Genomic DNA, 17,252 nt, shown 5'->3' on the forward strand with positions numbered 1-17,252 from the left:
ACTGACCAAGAGTTTAAGTGATAAAACGACTTGCATTTCTGTCTGTTTCTCTCTGACAGCTAACATATGTCTTCAGAAGACTTGTAATATAGCGCATAAGTCACATAAGACCACTCTTATTGTCCTTTTTGAAGCTCCAGTCCCCATTCAGATTGCCCCAAGTTCAATTTTTCATAATTTCTTCTTTGAAAACAGCCCTACAGCTTTGGAACGACACGTGAGGGTTAGTAAATACTGTATCAGAATCCTTTAAATTTACCTCGCATATTAAAATGCAGGACGAGACCATGTGCTGGTTTGATGATGCCATGATGATGATAATATAGTCATTCACACATGAAGGTAAAAATAAATTTAGAGTGGCAAGAGACATGCATGTTCAATATATCCTTTATATAATGTATATCAACCTAAATCTAATACAGCATCAAACTTAAAAAGGGAAAAATAAATGGAGAAAAATAAACATTAGCAAATGAGATTAAAACCAAGTATCATCAATTTGGGTATCAGGAAGAAGCCGGGCTCTGAGGGGATGATGGTCCGTTCAGAGCCACGCTGAGACCCAGGGACTCTGAGACCCTTGGGAAAGGAAATGGTCCAGCGTTCTCCAGGAAATGTCTTTTTTTTATATGACCTTTATTTATTTGTCATTTTTTAAATTGATTTTTTTTTCTCATTTCAACACAAAACAAGTCTAAAGAGCAGCCATAGTGAGAAGTCCATGTCTGTGAGGCTGGCTGTTTTAGAATTTCACACCTCTGCTTTTTTTTTTTTTTTTTTTTTCAGTTACCTTACGTTTTGGGTGGAGAAAAAAAAACATTACACTGCAGTTATGTGAGGAGAGTGATCATTTATCCATGTGCTTGTGAAGGCCTCCGTGTGCATAAAATGTACACTCAGCATTCATATACAACGCACCGTGTGTGAAAGTGTGTGAAGGCTTGTGTGCGTGTGTGTGTGTGTGTGTGTGTGTGTGTGTGTGGGTGTGTGTGTGTGTGTGTGTGTGTGTCTGGTCGGACATCATGCTAAAAGTTCTTTGCTTATTCTTCTCGTTCGCCTTGGGACGTCTCGGATCGGTCCTACTCTTTGGCCTCCAGGAACAGGGTCTCCTGAGGGAAGAGTTTAGCCTCCAACAGATTCCATGCTGGGTCTAACTGCGTTATCTGGGGAGAGACAAAGGAAAAAGAAATCAATTTGAGACACTTCATTTTCAATGCTTAAGCGATCAAAAAGTGCACATTTTCTTGCAATATCAATATCGTCAGATTTTTTTGACATTAGTTATGCAATAATAAATATTATAATTTACAGCACAGAGTTAAGTAAGTGTTAATGCCCGACGAGGTGTCCATTATCAGGTATTAATGGACGACGGTAGGACGGTTGCCTCCGCCGAAGTCCATTAATACCTGACAATGGACACCTCGAAGGGCATTAACCCGCTTATACCATGGTCACTTACGAAAGAAAGAAATATTTAATCAATTAATAATACTTTAATGTGTTTTAGAGTAAAAATCGTGAGGGTTTTTATTAAGTCGAGCGCACTATTTAATATCTCCCGTATACAGGCGTTGCCAAGCAACGTGGCCACAGCGACCCGACCGCAGCAGTTGATCAGTGAGTTTGAGCCAGCGCAATCATTTAGAACTGTCATCAGGCAAATTGACGGGACGCCTTTCCTAGGTGTACATTATCACTTTTTAACGGACACCCTGCAGCCAATCAGAATCGAGTATTCACCCAGACCATGGTATAATGCTAATTAATCAATAACAATTATACTGTTGTTCGATGTTAATTTAATAACTTAAAATGTAAAAAAATATTTTTACTACTGTTCAAAAGTTTGGGGTTGGATTTTTGAAACTGTTTAAAAAAAAAAAAGTCTCTAATGCTCACATACTTCATTTAATAGATCATAAAAATAAGTAAAACAAACTGATCTTTATTTTAATATATTTAAATGTAATTTATTCGTGTGATGGCAAAGCTGTATTTTCAGCATCATTACTCCAGTCTTCAGTGTCACATGATCCTTCAGAAATCATTCTAATATGCTGATTTGTTAATATTTTTGTGAAAACTGGGGAGACAAAGTAGAAAGAAGTGTATTTCAGATGTTTTCCAATGCTTAAGCAATCAAAAAAAAGGTGCAATATTAAGAATGTAATCTATTAACAAACAGTTCATGAGGTGTGCGGGCTAAGTCTGGCCGTTCCTCCTAAACTATGCGACGTGTGGGGTCTGGCCATCTGATGTCATTGGTTAACATCGTAATGTGATAATGTCCCTGTGTGAGGTACGTGTCCTGTTTCCTTTTGAGATAGTTGCTGTTTGTTATCGCAAATGGACCGATCCAAACCAAACACAATAGCTGTGCCACAGCGACTGGGTGAGAACTCATCAGCCAGCAATAATCTCCATGAGAGGGTCCTGACTTCATTATCCAAGAGCACTGTAATCTCTGGCCACACTTTTAACAGCAAACTAACTGACATTTGTGACGACACGACCATCATCCACATCTCAGTTCAGAGATTTTCCCAGACGACGAGGAGTGACGAGCGCTTGTGTAAGCAGCATGCGATCCTGCGCCGGGAGAGAAAAGGAGAGCGGGAGATGATGGCTGCTTTGTAGTGAGCTAATAGCAGAGCGTTCTCCTGTTACACGGGGCCTTTGCTCACACCTGGGTGTCCGCACACCGCACGGCCACAGCGCTCGGGACAGGGGCTTAACTGCAGCCTGGTGACAGGGCTCTGATTAAGGCCTATTCTCTACTCCGTAGACCCCTCCAGCTCTCCGTGCTTGTAATTAAAACACAGAGCTGAAAGCAGCTGGGATAGAAGGTGACAGGGTCAGAGAATAAAGCTAACATACTGTATTGTGTAATTTCAGTCAAAGTGGACAGGACATTGCAGGATACCACAAAGCTGAATAAAAACAGTTGTATGCAACATACATGGAAAAAAGAACTGCGTTATATGATCATTCATCACAATGATGTAGAACCAAGTTGATTTTTACATATTAAAATGATGATTCTAGTGTTTCTGTGTGGTTGCTAATGTGCTGTGGGTGGTTTCTTACTGGCATATCAAAAGGTCTTACTGAGGAATAACTAAAAGTCATAATTTTCTCTGGTAATCAGCAGCATTTCACATATGGTTAATACTTTAAAATGGGTTTTTTTTAACGCATTAGGAATCATGAAATAACCATGAATAACACATTTTACAGCAACTAAATTGTTAAAGATTTGGGGTCGGTGAGTCTCTCACCAAGGCTGCATTTATTTGATAAAAAACAACAAAAAACAGTAATATTGTAAAATATTATTACAATTTAAAACACCTGTTTTCTATTTTAATACATTTTCAAATGTAATTTATTCCTGTGATGGCAAAGCTGAATTTTCAGCATCATTAGTCCAGTTAAGTGTAACAAGATCCTTCAGAAATCATTCTAATAAGCTGATTTGGCGCTCAATAAATATTTCTTATTATCATCCATTGATAAACGGTTGTGCTGCTTTTTAGTCATTTTATGGAAACGTATTATTTGATGAATAGAAAGTAAACAAATCAGCATTCATTTGAAATAGAAATGTTCTGTAGCAATGTGTCTTTCCAGTCCCTTTTGATCAAATAAATGCATAAAAGTAATGACCTTAAACTTATGAACGGTAGTGTATTTAGAATTGACAGTTAATGCTGCAAAACAATTTTTCATTGTTAATTTATGATACCCAATTACTTTAAAGATAGAATTCTGATCCATAATACAAAACCATTCATTCCAATGTCTAAAAACCACTTTTTACATTCAAAAGATGAAAAGCTTTGAGGTAAAGGCCTCAAAACGCACCTGACGTCAAGCAATGCGTAGATGACAGTAAGTTCAAAGTGAAAGTGCACTGTCGTCAGGTTTGGCATCTCGAAGGGGGGGGTTGTACAGATATCACACCCGCTTCAGCACATTAGCTGTGTTGCCCCAAACCTCACTTTAGCGTGTGACTTATGCCTTTTGTTTTTCAATCTAACCTGAGGGCACAGGAGGGGGTCGTACCAGGGAGAGCGTTGTAAAAACACGTTGCTCCCAGCAGGATACCTTCCATTTCTTTCATATGAGCGCTTAAGAAAAACTTAAAATGGAAATGAACCTGAAAACCTGCTATAACACCACATCATCTGGTAGAAGTAAATGAGGTTCTAGGGTGGCGCAGATGTGTACCCGTGTTTGTGTTGATGACTGTTCTCTTTTAAAGGGGAATGAGAGAAACAAGGTGGCACTCCAATGGCAGGAGACAGATGCCATGGGTGATTGTTTACATTGTTATCCAATTAACAGACCATAAGAGGAGAAGCATCTGTCAACAAACAAAGCTGTTGTTTTCCTCCACTCTCCTGGTCTTTCGCTCTTTTTCTTCCTCTCACTCCCTCCCTCTTTTCCCAGCGCTTTTTAGTTTCTTCAGAAACCTTCTCTTTGGCCCTTCCAAATTAAATTAGACTTCTCTGTGCAACGCTGGTGCTTCTAACACCACGGCTGACACACAAACGCAGACTCACACAGAGTCATAAAATTAAAGCACGATTAAAACCCCCCTGACTGACAACCTCAACCGGCAGAGCACCGTTTTCTCTCCAACCGGGGATGTTAAGAACAAATGAACTCAAACGTGCCCGGGTAGTGTGATCTCCACTGATGAACAATACATTCTCTGACTTCCAAAGTAAACAGAAGAAGAAAAGAGATCATTTGAAGGGTGTGGAGACTCATATCACCGTAATCCTGAAGAGGTTTATTAAAGCAAGAAGTGGCCGTGTGATGGAGGAGAGGCCCGGGCGGCTGTTTTCTTTGGGCCTTGATGATGTTGATGGCAGGTAATCCTGTTAAACCTTTAACACACTCATCTTCAACGGCCCCACACAGTCACCAAACAAACACAGGACAGCCTACCAGATGACCAGAGGAAAAGGGCCACGAAAACCTCTACTCGACTTTTGAGCCCTAAACGGATCGATGACCATGACACCTATTAAAAAAAATAAAACGGACAAAATGGTTTACAAGCAATTAAAAATAGAAAAAAAAGAGTTTAACGTACACTACCAATCAAAAGTTTGGGGTCGTATGATTTTTTAAAAAAGTTTTAGAAAGGCTCTTATGCTCACCAAGGCTACATTTATTTGATTAAAAAAAAAATAATAATAGTAAAAACAGTAATTTTTTGTGAAATTTTACAAATTAAAATAACTGGTTTCTATTTTAATATATTTTAAAATGTTATTCATTCCTGTAATGGCAAAGCTGCATTTTTCACATGATCCTTCAGAAATAATTCTAATATTCCGATTTGGTGTTCAAAAACATTTCTTAATATTATCAATGTTGAAAGCAATGTTGTGTTGCTTAATAGTTTGGTGAAACAGAGCTACATATTTTTTCAGAATTCTTTGATGAAGAAAGTTCAAAAGAACAGCATTTATTTGAAATAGAAATCTTCTGTAACATCATAAATGTCTTTTTTTGTCATTATAAATGTCGATTTAATGCAGTTTTGCTGAATTAAACTATTCAAATTTCGAGTGTCTATTCAAAAAACTATGCAGCTGAGGGCAAAATGTGGGGATTGAAATTCAAACACATATTGTGGGACATATAATAGCTACTCTATTACTCTATTCCTATGAAAAATAATAATTAACAACACGGGCAGCTGAATGCAACGTTTACCAGCACTGTTAGTGTAAATATGTTTTCATGTGTAATTTGAGCAGTACTTTTAGATTAAAAAGAAAAAGAAAGAACATCACTGACTGCACTGTGTACATTTCTACAACCAGACTATTTGAAAAGTCCTGAGGGAATTAATACGGAGTTCACTGGAAAACAAAATAAAGTGTCTCAGAGAATGATTTACTGATGTCACTTGCAGCTGCCAGTTTAGTTTAATTAATTTCATTATTAGTATACTTAAGGATTAACCTGATCAATAACACAGTAAAAACTCATTAAAATGACAATACAGAGTTTCATCATAAAGCAGGTGTATGTTACCAGGCCGAGGCAAAGTAAACCAACTATAGGCATTATTATAAATTAAGAACAGGTTTTAAGGTCTGGCTTCCGAATCACGCAGTCAAAACATTTAAAGCAAATTAGTAATAAGCTGAACGAGACTTGTTTAAACTGAAGACCTCCACTTTAAAAGCCAGGCAAATAAATATTGCTGTTCATTAGCGCTAATAAAAGGACCTGCAATAAGCGGCTAAGAGAGAAGGAAAATAAAGACCAGACACGCGAGATGTGGTTTTCCAAACAGAAGGAAAAAAGAAAAGGAAAAAAAAACAAACCAACAAAAAAAGAAAGAAAGAAAAAATACAGCTGAAACAACGCAGTTCTAATGAAGCCATTTAGGGTTCTCCACCATTAATTAAAACCCAATAGCCAGGTCTGTGTTAGCGCTGTGTTGTAGAGTGTTTATTTGGCCAATTAGGAAAGCGGTGGGAGATCATTATCTGCCTGTAGGAGCGGTGAGGGCGTTAGCGTTCGCAGTGTTGGAGAAAGACTCTGCTAAGGGCTGGAGACGGAGATGGAGGGGGGGACTGTTCCCACCTCTGGGGAGAAGTCAGTTCTGGCTCCATGCTTGTCTTTAGAATGACCATGGGATGCTAAGGGGGGGTCTAAAGGCAAGAAGCCAACGTAAATGCAGACAGGCCAGGCGCTGACGTAAGAGATGTGAAACCACACATCCAAATGGCTCTCTACGGGTTGAAAGAAACAGAGAAGTATTGGTTTTCAACTGTTTTTTCTTCAGAACCCAGATTTTGGACGTCACATGATGGACCAACATAAAAAATACTACTAAAATCCGATAACTAAATATTATACATGTAATATATATATATATATATATATATATATATATATTTATATATATTTGTATATATGTATATGTGTGTGTATATATATATATAATTTTAATGTATTTATTACATTTTAGTGTGTTGTATATATATATGTATATGTATATATATATATATATATATATATATATATATATATATATATATATATATATATATATACATACATATATACACATACACACACACACATATATATACACGCATATATAATTATATAGAATTATATAGAATTACACACACAATGCCCCAATTATGTAAATAATACACTAAATTGAAATAAGTAAATCTTATACATATCATAATGATTACTTCTCTTTTACAAAGGCTGCAGCTCACTTTTAATTTTATATTTAATTATTGGATTACCAGATCCAGACTGAAACTTAGGGGTGATCTGGCTTTTTCAGTCGCTGCACCTAAACTGTGGAACATATTACCTTTGCATATCTGAAAGGCTCCAACAATATCCATTTTTAAAACTCAGTTAAAAATCTGGGGCTTTTAATCCCGATTAGGTGATTAGGCAACTGTTGTTGTATTCAAGTGTGCTTTATAAATAAAAATAAATAAATAGGATTTCAGTATATTGTTTTCATAAGTTCAATATATATATATATATATATATATATATATATATATATATATATATATATATATATATATATATATATATATAAGAAAAAATATTTATTTTCAATTATATTGTAAAAATAAAACTATAAAGCCAGTAATGTTTTTTATATAAAGCTTACTCCTTTCATATAGTTTATTTTTATTTTATTTTTTTATTTGTTTAATTTTATTATTATTATTTGCATTTAGCATAGTTTTCTCTATTCAGAACAGACCTGTGATTCATTTTTGAGTCTCACCCCACCATTTGAGAAACACTGTTCGACACGCAACACACACAAGATTAAGTTACTCGCCCAAGAGATGTCCTTCATGTATCCTGAGTTGGATAACTTAAAAACAAAAAAACAAAACAAAAACAACGGAATAGAAATCAGGCTCATCAGATGATTGGAGGTCCTCTAAGCGCTGGTGTGAGTGGAGATGTGACTGTGCCATGACATTAATGAGTGTTATGAATAGAAAGGGAATCCTGAGGCTGCTTTCTAATCCTTCCTCACACTCTCGTTCAGAAGAGTGCAGGTGCATTGGATCTGTCCATCAAAGGGAAGAAAAGAACAAACAAACTGACAAACACAACCCTCGCAGGCCGCAAATGAAACAAAAGCCTTCAGACACTTTTCCATCTCTCGCTTTCTAAACTCCTCTGTTTAATCACTCTCTTATTGCTGGCAATTATCTTGGTTTTGGATGCGGAGATGAAGAGGAGGAGGAGGAGGGGGGGGGGGGGGAAGAAAAAAAGAGAGAGAGATGAAGTTTAAACATTTGTGCAGAATTACAAATGCAATAGTGCTCATGGCCTAATCCTGTGGGAGGGATAGAGAGAGTCTGTGGCAGAGATGATTTTAATTAGAAGAGGCAGAGAGAGAGAGAAAGAGAGAGAGGATTAAACTCAAGCACTGTAGTCACAGTCACAAACACAGCCTGTTTTTCCTGCTTTCGCTTCCCTCCTTTTGCTGGATACACATTTCACCCTCAGCAGAAACGCGCAACTCGATTCTCTTTTGGTTTCCAAACAGAGACTGTGAATAAATGCAATGCAACGTGTGAAATGGTGTTTGTTGGGTGTGAGGCTGACCGAGAACAAGTGTTTAAGGCGGATGTTGAGTTTTTATGTGGGTTATAAAGTCACTTTGTGTTTGTGTGTAAAAGTGTGCGTTTGTTGGGGGGCCTTAGCGCTCATCCCCAAAGGGTTTGGATGACATGCTGTCTGGGCAGGCCTGCACACATCTCTTGATTAATGGAAAGCCCATTTCTGTTTCCATGCTGTTAATTAGTCAGGTCGTTAAGAGCAGCGCTTGTTATCTACCTGCTGTAGAGTGCACAAACACACACACAGAACAGAGAACTGCTGACTGTATCCGAAGTAGCCAGTGCACCTTTCTTCTTCTGAAGGACCGCAATTAATATTCTGTATATTATGCATGCACTTGTGGATAGATGTAAAAAAAAAAAAAAAAAACATAAAATACACAAGAGGAAAAGAAATACTAATTAACCACGCATGGCTTTTAATTAATGTGCAGGTGTGTGACTATCTGTGGACTTGTACAGTACACACTCACTCACACACACACACGGACTAAGATGAGCAACAAACTTCTGCCACACGCTGGGATTAACTAGCCAATTATACACTCTATTTTTCCTGCTGGGCTGTAACACTCACACACACACTCTTTGCGCGCACGCACACACACAGTTATTAGTGCACCGCAGATGGACAGGAATTAAAAGATATTCACCATCAGTGGGGCTCTAGACTAATATCAGTCATGTTCCAGCATGGGGAAAGATGCCCACAGAAAATATATTGAACCGGAAGGAGTCAGAAATGTGTGTGCACTTCTGTACTTGCATGGATAATAGCTGTGGCTACAATAATCACGACTAATCATATAGCCTATATATTATTATTTATTATCCTATTGATTATTACATTTATTTGAAGGTGCTTGTGTGTGTATATACAATACAAATAAATAGTACATATAAAAAAGTTTTATTTTAAGGTTAAGGTATATTTTAGAGCCAAAATAAATTGAAATTATAAGAAGTTTATTTGAAAACTATATAAATCTAAATGTTTGTGTGCATGTGTGAACTCACATTTCTGCGAGGAAAAGTGGTGAGCAATTTGAACTCGTCAGATGGGTAGCCCTTTGAAGCGACAAAGTCGAAGAGGACCTGGAGTTTACAGCTACCCAGGAACCGCCTTTCCAAAAACTCGCCGCTTGGCGTCCGGATGCGCAGCTTGCTGATTGGCTCTTCGCCCTCCTCTTTGGGCTCTGGTGGCAGGGCCTGCTCCAATGAGAGACGGATAGCCTGCGCAAGGGAAGGCAAAACAGTAGCATTACAGAAAAACAATCAAGATGTATCTCATGAACTAACCATAATTCATAACAGTTATGTTTTGAATCTGGAGATTTATAGCTCACTGAATGCTGAATGGCCATAAAACCACATCATTGTAGCACATTAAATACATCTGCACGGATCTTATGAAAAAACCATGCAAGTCGTGCGTCAAAGGTCCTAAATTTAGCACTCCTTCACAGCTTGATCGTGCCACTAAAGACAACACAACACACTTCTCTTTCCATTTTGTACGTCATAGAAATATCACACAGTAAAAAAAAAAAAAAAAAAAACACAAAATGAGTCTAAAGCGAGGGATGGGGAGGGAAACAGTGAGAAGTCGCATACACATTGAAAGAGAACGAGAGCGAAAGCAAGAGAGAGAGATGAGAGATGAGAGAATTGCGGCGTCTCTAGTGACACAGAGCACGACCTGCCGCTCCTCTGGGCTTTTCAACTCCAGCTTGTTGTTCCTGTTGTGACACTGGGCAGCATATGCTGTGACAAAACACGCAGGCTTTATTTACACACCATAATGCAATTATATTTCATCAAAGTGTACAACAGTAGCTCATTAGCAGCAGGTGGCTTGTGCGAGCGCGTGCCGACCCTGCTCCCTTAGGTAGGGGCCGCGTGTAAAAAGCCCTCTGGGGGCCGAACGGCGTCTCTCCCCAGCCCTGCTCAGGATGTATGTGTGCACGTACGAATCTGTGTGTTTCCTGGTCCCTGTGCACAAAGGGCACTAAGGAGCATCCTTTTCACTGCGCTAAACAAACAGAGTGTGTGTGCATGTGTGTAGCACCTGACGGCAGAGAATAATGACATCACCACTCCCCCTCGGCCTTTCATGCGCTGTCTGGGTCACAAAAGAGTCCAAATCACAGAGCATTTCCCCTCTCTTCTTCTCTATACACTTCTGCTGATTGTTTCCCTCCAGTGGGCTCATTGTCGCCACGGACCCACCGAGGTGCTGTGGTTTGGGCGTGTGCGAGTGTGAGCGCGTGCTTGGACAGACTCCAGGTGGAGAGCATCTTACCGCCTTGTTTACACACACACACACACAAAGTCGCAAAAATGATGCACAAAAAGAAATGGCACATCCGTACACATACACGCACATATGGTCAAACCGTAACAGCTGATGAGAATCGCATGGAATGAATGTACGCGGTTTAAATCTAATCTATCACTTCAATAACAAGGGGTTAATTACGATTGTGTGTGAATCCAAACATCATCGAGATGTCACGAAACTTAACAGTTGACCTCTCACCCGTTTCACAGCTTGGAGATTCACATCCAAAGGCGTGACGTTTCACAGACGAGCATGGGAGGGGAAAAACCATAAATAACAGTCTTTTGGACTTCAGTGCAGGTGATTTTATCAGTATAAATGTGTGTGTGTGTGTGTGTGTACCAAGCTTCTTCTCCCCTTGGGTTCATTACAGACAGCAGGTGAACAACTTTAGACCCTGCTCTCATTAAAACACAAGGCCACTGCTGAGTTAACAGCTCTCTCTCTCTCACACACACACACACACACACACACACACACGGCTGAAAACAGACCTGACACAATTACTTCGCCTCCAGGACGTCTTTTTGTTTACCTCCCCACAATGTCTCATATTAAAAGCTTTGTTCATTAAATGCTATTGTAGGGTATCGTATGTTTGAAGGTCTATACTGTAGCCTACACACAACGTCCTGACATGAATGGTACCATGGCAATAGGAGATTGAACTAATTACATGCTTTTGTTGAAGCCTAAAAGTGACAAATTATCTCATATAGCAGTTTCACCTGAGCTGGTCCGGTTAGTATTTACTGCTGAATAAACAGACGATAATCTACAGACGCTGGTCTGCCAAGCTTTTTAACTAAGCAAATATCTTATTAAAAAGAGTGAACTGAACAGTAAATGAACAGGTTCACTTCGACAGCACCATCTGTAATACATTTGAATGTTAATACAGTGGTATTGTATTCTGCTGATCAGCTGATAGGGAACAGGTATATTTGCTCACTCCTACATCTACAGGTGAGAATTAACTTTCCGTGACACTTTTTGAGGCTGTCTTTGTCAGCGTGTCACAGTGCTTGGACGTGCACCTGTCGTTTTGTACAGCTCATATACAGGACAACAGCGCAAACACGGTACGGGGGAGGATCGCAAATATGTATGTGATTTGTGTAACAATGTAAACTGTGTTTGATAAGAGCGGTTATGACAGGACATGAAGCTTTATGACTGTCACTGCTATTTGTCGGCTTATGAGGCATGAAATCCTATTTAAGAGGCATGTTTGGAATATCCAGAAACATTAAATGTCAACGTGAGTGAAATTGGCAGGTTTCAATTTAAGCATTAAGCATCAGTGTCATTTTTGTGTTCATATTTTCTGCTTCACTGGATGAGAAAGATTTAAGACGTTTTTAAAAGCATTAACTGGAACTGATATGCAACGCAAAGAAATAGTAACACAATGCAGGAAATCAGTCATATATTGCAGTCAAACAAAGCTTCACTGGGATCTACGTAGAAAATAACAAGGAAACTAGTATATTTCTGAGAATTCCAGATAGGAAAGAATCATGATTACATGGCTTGTGTCACGCCACTTTAAAGGTGAATTATTTAAGGTTATTGTCAGCTTTTCTTTGCATCATCCTTTGCATTTGTCATATAAACTGGGTTGTTGAAACCAAACTGGTGAAATTGGAAGCAAACCTCACCTCTCGTTCCTCCTCCTGCTCTTTTTTGATTCGCTCCTGACGAACTTGCTCCGCCTCTTCTCGCTCTTGAGCTTCTCTCTGTAAGAATGGCAACATTTAAAAAAATATATATAATATCAAATTCACTAGCAACGTACCATACTAAAGTAACTCACATAAGAAATTCACAAAATCATTCAGCAGCTTTTTATTTCACTATCATTCAAAAGTAAAATTAATAAATAAATATATTAAGACTTAGGATGCAAGTCTGTCTGACATTCTTCTTTTAAATTAGCATTTTTATGTTTTAAATGTCACTCTTATCAGTGACATTTTTGAAAATAAGGCATTTTTAATAACTGACTAATAAACTTTTCATTGCCATTTAAGTAAAATTACTGAACCAAAACAAAGGAGCCTGATAAAAATGCTAATTTAAAAGAAAAATGTCAGAAGGGCTTAGAGGTTTTTGCATCTGAAGTCTTCAAATATTTACAGCAAATAAATATTCACAGCAAAAACAATACAGTTTCTAGCACTTCATGTATGAAGCCCTAATAATAATAATAATAGAAAATGTGAAATCTTGCCAAACCTTTTTACGATCAGCCTCCAGAGACAAACGATAAGCTTCATCCTGTTCTCTCTTGACCAGTTCTCTGGCTTCACGTTCATCCTGAAAGAAAAGTACAAGTGGTTAAAATAGCAAAAACAATGTTTAATTTCTAAATATGAACATAATATTCATATTTATATTTTATAAAGAGTAGAATCTCTTATCTGAGACCACATATCTGATATTAAGCTGGGATTAAGCCCTTTAAAAATTAATTTAAACTTGAAAATAAACAAATAAAAATGATTTTGCAACATTGAAGACATAGAATTAATAAGTAAAAAAAAAAAGAAAGAAAAGTAAAGTAAAAAAATACCAAGGTTAAAATTGAATAAATTGTTTTTTTTGTGGAGCGGTAGAATTTTGCTCTATTGGAGGAAAGGGGCATTTTTGTAGTTGTCTCAGACTTTTGGACCCCACTATATAGTCTATTATCTACATCCTTTACCAGATAGCCAATAAGAGAGTCTATCCAGATAGCAGATAACAATCCCACTGGATCTTTGACGTATGAGATGGTTCCTCATCATTGTCAGCAGTAATGGCCACATACTGAATTCTATTGTATTGTCGGACACACTAACTGGGGACGACTGAAAGAGTATCTTATAGAAGTGAATGTGTGGAGTTCCTCTACATACAATGGAAGGGCTCTTTTATTCTTGTGAGTGTGTGCGTTTGTGTGTGTGTGTATCCTGTTTGTTAAGACCCAGCTGCAGGTCTACCTGCTGAGGCTGACGACTGTGAATAACTACTGTTGCTTTTGTGCAGTCAGGCTCGTGCGATTGTCTGCGGCCGCTTTTAAGACTAAGGGTCTTTTCTCCTGGCTGGACTTTGTGTGGAAATGTGAAAGAGTTGTGACTACACAGAGCAGAGGAGAAGAAAAGGAAGGATAGAGGAGAGAAAGACGGGATGGAGCACAGAGGCTGATCAAAGGAGAGATACATCCTCAAATTCTATTCAGACGAGATGTAAAATTGTGTGGAAACCATGTTGTGGTATAGGAAGAGTTTGTGGGCTGATGTGTGTGTGTGGGTCTCTATTTGTAATGTCGTAACACTGAAACAATTCAGGTGAATCAGGATTACAAACAACTGGATCTTTTATCTGAGGGCTGGAAATAAGAACAAACACACTGACTTTTCCGAACACACTGTGTCCTTTTGAAAAAATGCCTAATCTGTTGCTCGTAAAAGGCAAAACCTTTCAAAAGCACTTTCAAAAGCCACTGCTATAATAAAGCAATTAGTCATGAGAGGCTGCACTTTACACTGATTTTGCTATAGATAAGGAGTATTGTTAGATGCAACAAGGCATGTCACTAAAAACCTCTTAATCATGGTTTAAAAAAAAGTAATGGCCTCTCATGGCTTACTGGACTGATGAAATTACAAAAACAGACTTATGAAAGAAGTCTTCATAAGTCTTCATAAGTCTCCCCCCCCCCCCCCAAAAAAAAAAAAAAACCCAAACCAAACCCAAAATGAAGCAAAGCAAAGCGGAGCAGAGCAAAACAAACAAATAAAAAAAGTGCCATGACTGGTCATCATGTTGGTATACACATTTACAGACAAATTTGCAGTCAGTCTCTTTTCGGACCAAAAATGTCATAATTTATTACAATTATTTCTATGATGCCTCTAACTACTAACAGCGAGTAGTAAATTATAGTTCTTGGCTGTGATGCAAGCAAAAGGCTATTTAAAATAAAAAAAGGCATATCTATAGCAACATCGACTTTTAATAGCACAATTAAAACAACACAAGTTGACCAATGTGCTTTACAATGTCACACAGAACACAATCTATTACAACTATTTATTTATTTTCAAGTTAATGGCCGAACTGTTCAAATTAATTAGTCCAATTTGATTATCTGTTTACTCCATTGCCATCCTTCTACATAAAACATTCTTTTAATGCTGTCAAAATGAAAAAGAAAAAGTCTAAGGTGAAAAAATAAAATAAAACGGGGTGAGCAAAGAGTGAGAAACTCTGCCATGTTTTTCTCTCTCTAGAACACTCTGCATACAGTGAAGTCAGTGCCGGGACCTGTACTGGAGCTGATGGAGCAAGCGGATAACTACTTTACCCCTGACTGCACAACCCCAGGTCATGTCACTTACACACACAGAGGAATGCTGGTGTGATCTTGGTGGATGAGTGTGTGCTGTCTGAGTTTGTCTTTTGATCCAGACAGTGTATATAGGGGGTGTATGTCTGTCCATACAGAGGGACAGACACACAGGTCACCATGAGTAACCTGACTGTATGGGGCAGGTATGACACACACTCAGGGACATTTCGGCTAAGAACTTTAAAGGGCAATCCTAAACTGCCTCAAATGGCAGGCTGTTAGTGGTGGCACAACAACAAATGCTTTCAAACAATCGCACACATTTCTAAGGTGGCTCACTCATTTGTGTCCAAACACAAGGTTAACAAAGGGTTTGGATTCGAGTATCACACGCATGATTTGAAATGATCACCAGCAGTTCACAGCTGCACTTAAATGAACACATTCGATTTAAAACTACATTTTTCAATGCTACAATACTTTATCCATTCAAAGCCTTTCATAATCTGATTTAACTGGGCAACCGATGTTTTCTTTTTAGTGAATCCAAACATTCAGCGCAACCAGTGAAGTCCAGTTCATGAACAAATGTCTTTTATGAAACAGATAATTTTAGTGAATCAAGAATATTCAGTGCAACTAGTCCAATTCACTAACAAATGACTCTTATGAACTGGTTCTTTTTAGTAAATCCAAAACATTTACCGCAAACCAGTGAAATGACTTTTTATGAACCAGCTCTTTTTGTTGAATCCAAAACATTTAGTGCCACCAGTTTAGTCCAATTCACAAACAAATGACTTCTATGAACTGGTTCTTTTTGTTGAATCAGAAATATTTACTTTATTGAATCAGAAATATACAGTGCAACAAGTGTAGTCTGATTCACTCAAAATAAATTGAATTGAAACGGAGAAGAGAGCTGTTGAATCAAAATTTAAATGTGTACTGAAACCCAACCTTAGTATGTAAATAATTATTTACATTTGTTGGGTGAACTACTTCTTTAACTACTTTCTCCCCCAAATAATGTTTTTCAGTGAGCAGAAAATGAAAGAAAATCTTGTCTCGCAAGCTAAAGGCCAAACTACAGAGTGAAAATATCTCCTTTGCATTTCCTCTGGCACCCTCAATAACCCTGAATCCCTGGTTGTGTCCATTCACATCACATTTTCTTCACAGCCAAAAATATTACAGCCATTAATTGCCACGAGGAGCAAACCGTCAAGGAGCTTCCAGCAGAAATCCATCAACGTGTCAGAGTTATTCAAGCGCTCTGACTGAGGGAAGCAGAAATTTCACAGCCTAATGGATCTAATGGAACAGATACAAATCGAAAATAACGTTTTTAACGGAACTTACTCACTGAGCCGAGAAAACAGACTAATAGCAGGAGGAGATTGAATGAAACACCTTGAGTCTAGCAGAAGTGTTCTCACACTGAGACAATGGCAAGGTCTACGACACTTATGATGACATAGCATCAATATTTTCTGTTTCTTTTTGCAATTGACAATCATTTAAAGCATGTCACGCAGGGGTGTGAACAGAACAGGAGAATGCTGGGACGAGGCAAGAAATGTCATGACTTATCAAATCACTTAATCAATGTGCCTCAGGGGGACAGTAACCTGTGTTTGCTGTCTGAATATTTCCCACCAAACCACAGACACAAACATTTAACACACACAGGTGAGGATAGATGACTAATTAGCTCAACTCATAGCAAGTATGGACAGATCTGTCATGAGAATGTGGCTTGTAACAAAAACATTAATAATTAGTGTTTTTAATTAGTTAGGAACTTAATGTCCTCTTGAAATTTGCAATAAGGCATACAGAGATACAGATTTAGAATAAACTCTAAGTCTCAGATATGCCAATGTAATTCATGCTAAAAACGGAGTATAACAGC

General features: G+C 38.1%; 1 protein-coding gene across 2 annotated transcripts in view; it reads right to left on the minus strand.

Moving 5' to 3' along the window:
• Window positions 1-372: 372 nt before the first annotated feature.
• The window catches only part of faf1 (Fas (TNFRSF6) associated factor 1), a 76,916-nt gene continuing 60,036 nt past the window's right edge, over window positions 373-17,252 (minus strand). For both annotated transcript variants that reach the window (XM_081349406.1, XM_081349405.1), the window contains exons 16-19: window positions 13,240-13,320; window positions 12,663-12,740; window positions 9,678-9,893; window positions 373-1,166 (exon numbers count right to left, since the gene is read on the minus strand). In XM_081349406.1, the coding sequence (XP_081205532.1) occupies window positions 1,083-1,166; window positions 9,678-9,893; window positions 12,663-12,740; window positions 13,240-13,320 (459 nt within the window). In that variant the 3' untranslated portion in view covers window positions 373-1,082. The remainder of the gene's footprint in view (window positions 1,167-9,677; window positions 9,894-12,662; window positions 12,741-13,239; window positions 13,321-17,252) is intronic.

The sequence above is a fragment of the Scardinius erythrophthalmus genome (genome assembly GCF_964197995.2).
Source record: "Scardinius erythrophthalmus genome assembly, chromosome: 20".
Classification (NCBI taxonomy): domain Eukaryota; kingdom Metazoa; phylum Chordata; class Actinopteri; order Cypriniformes; family Leuciscidae; genus Scardinius; species Scardinius erythrophthalmus.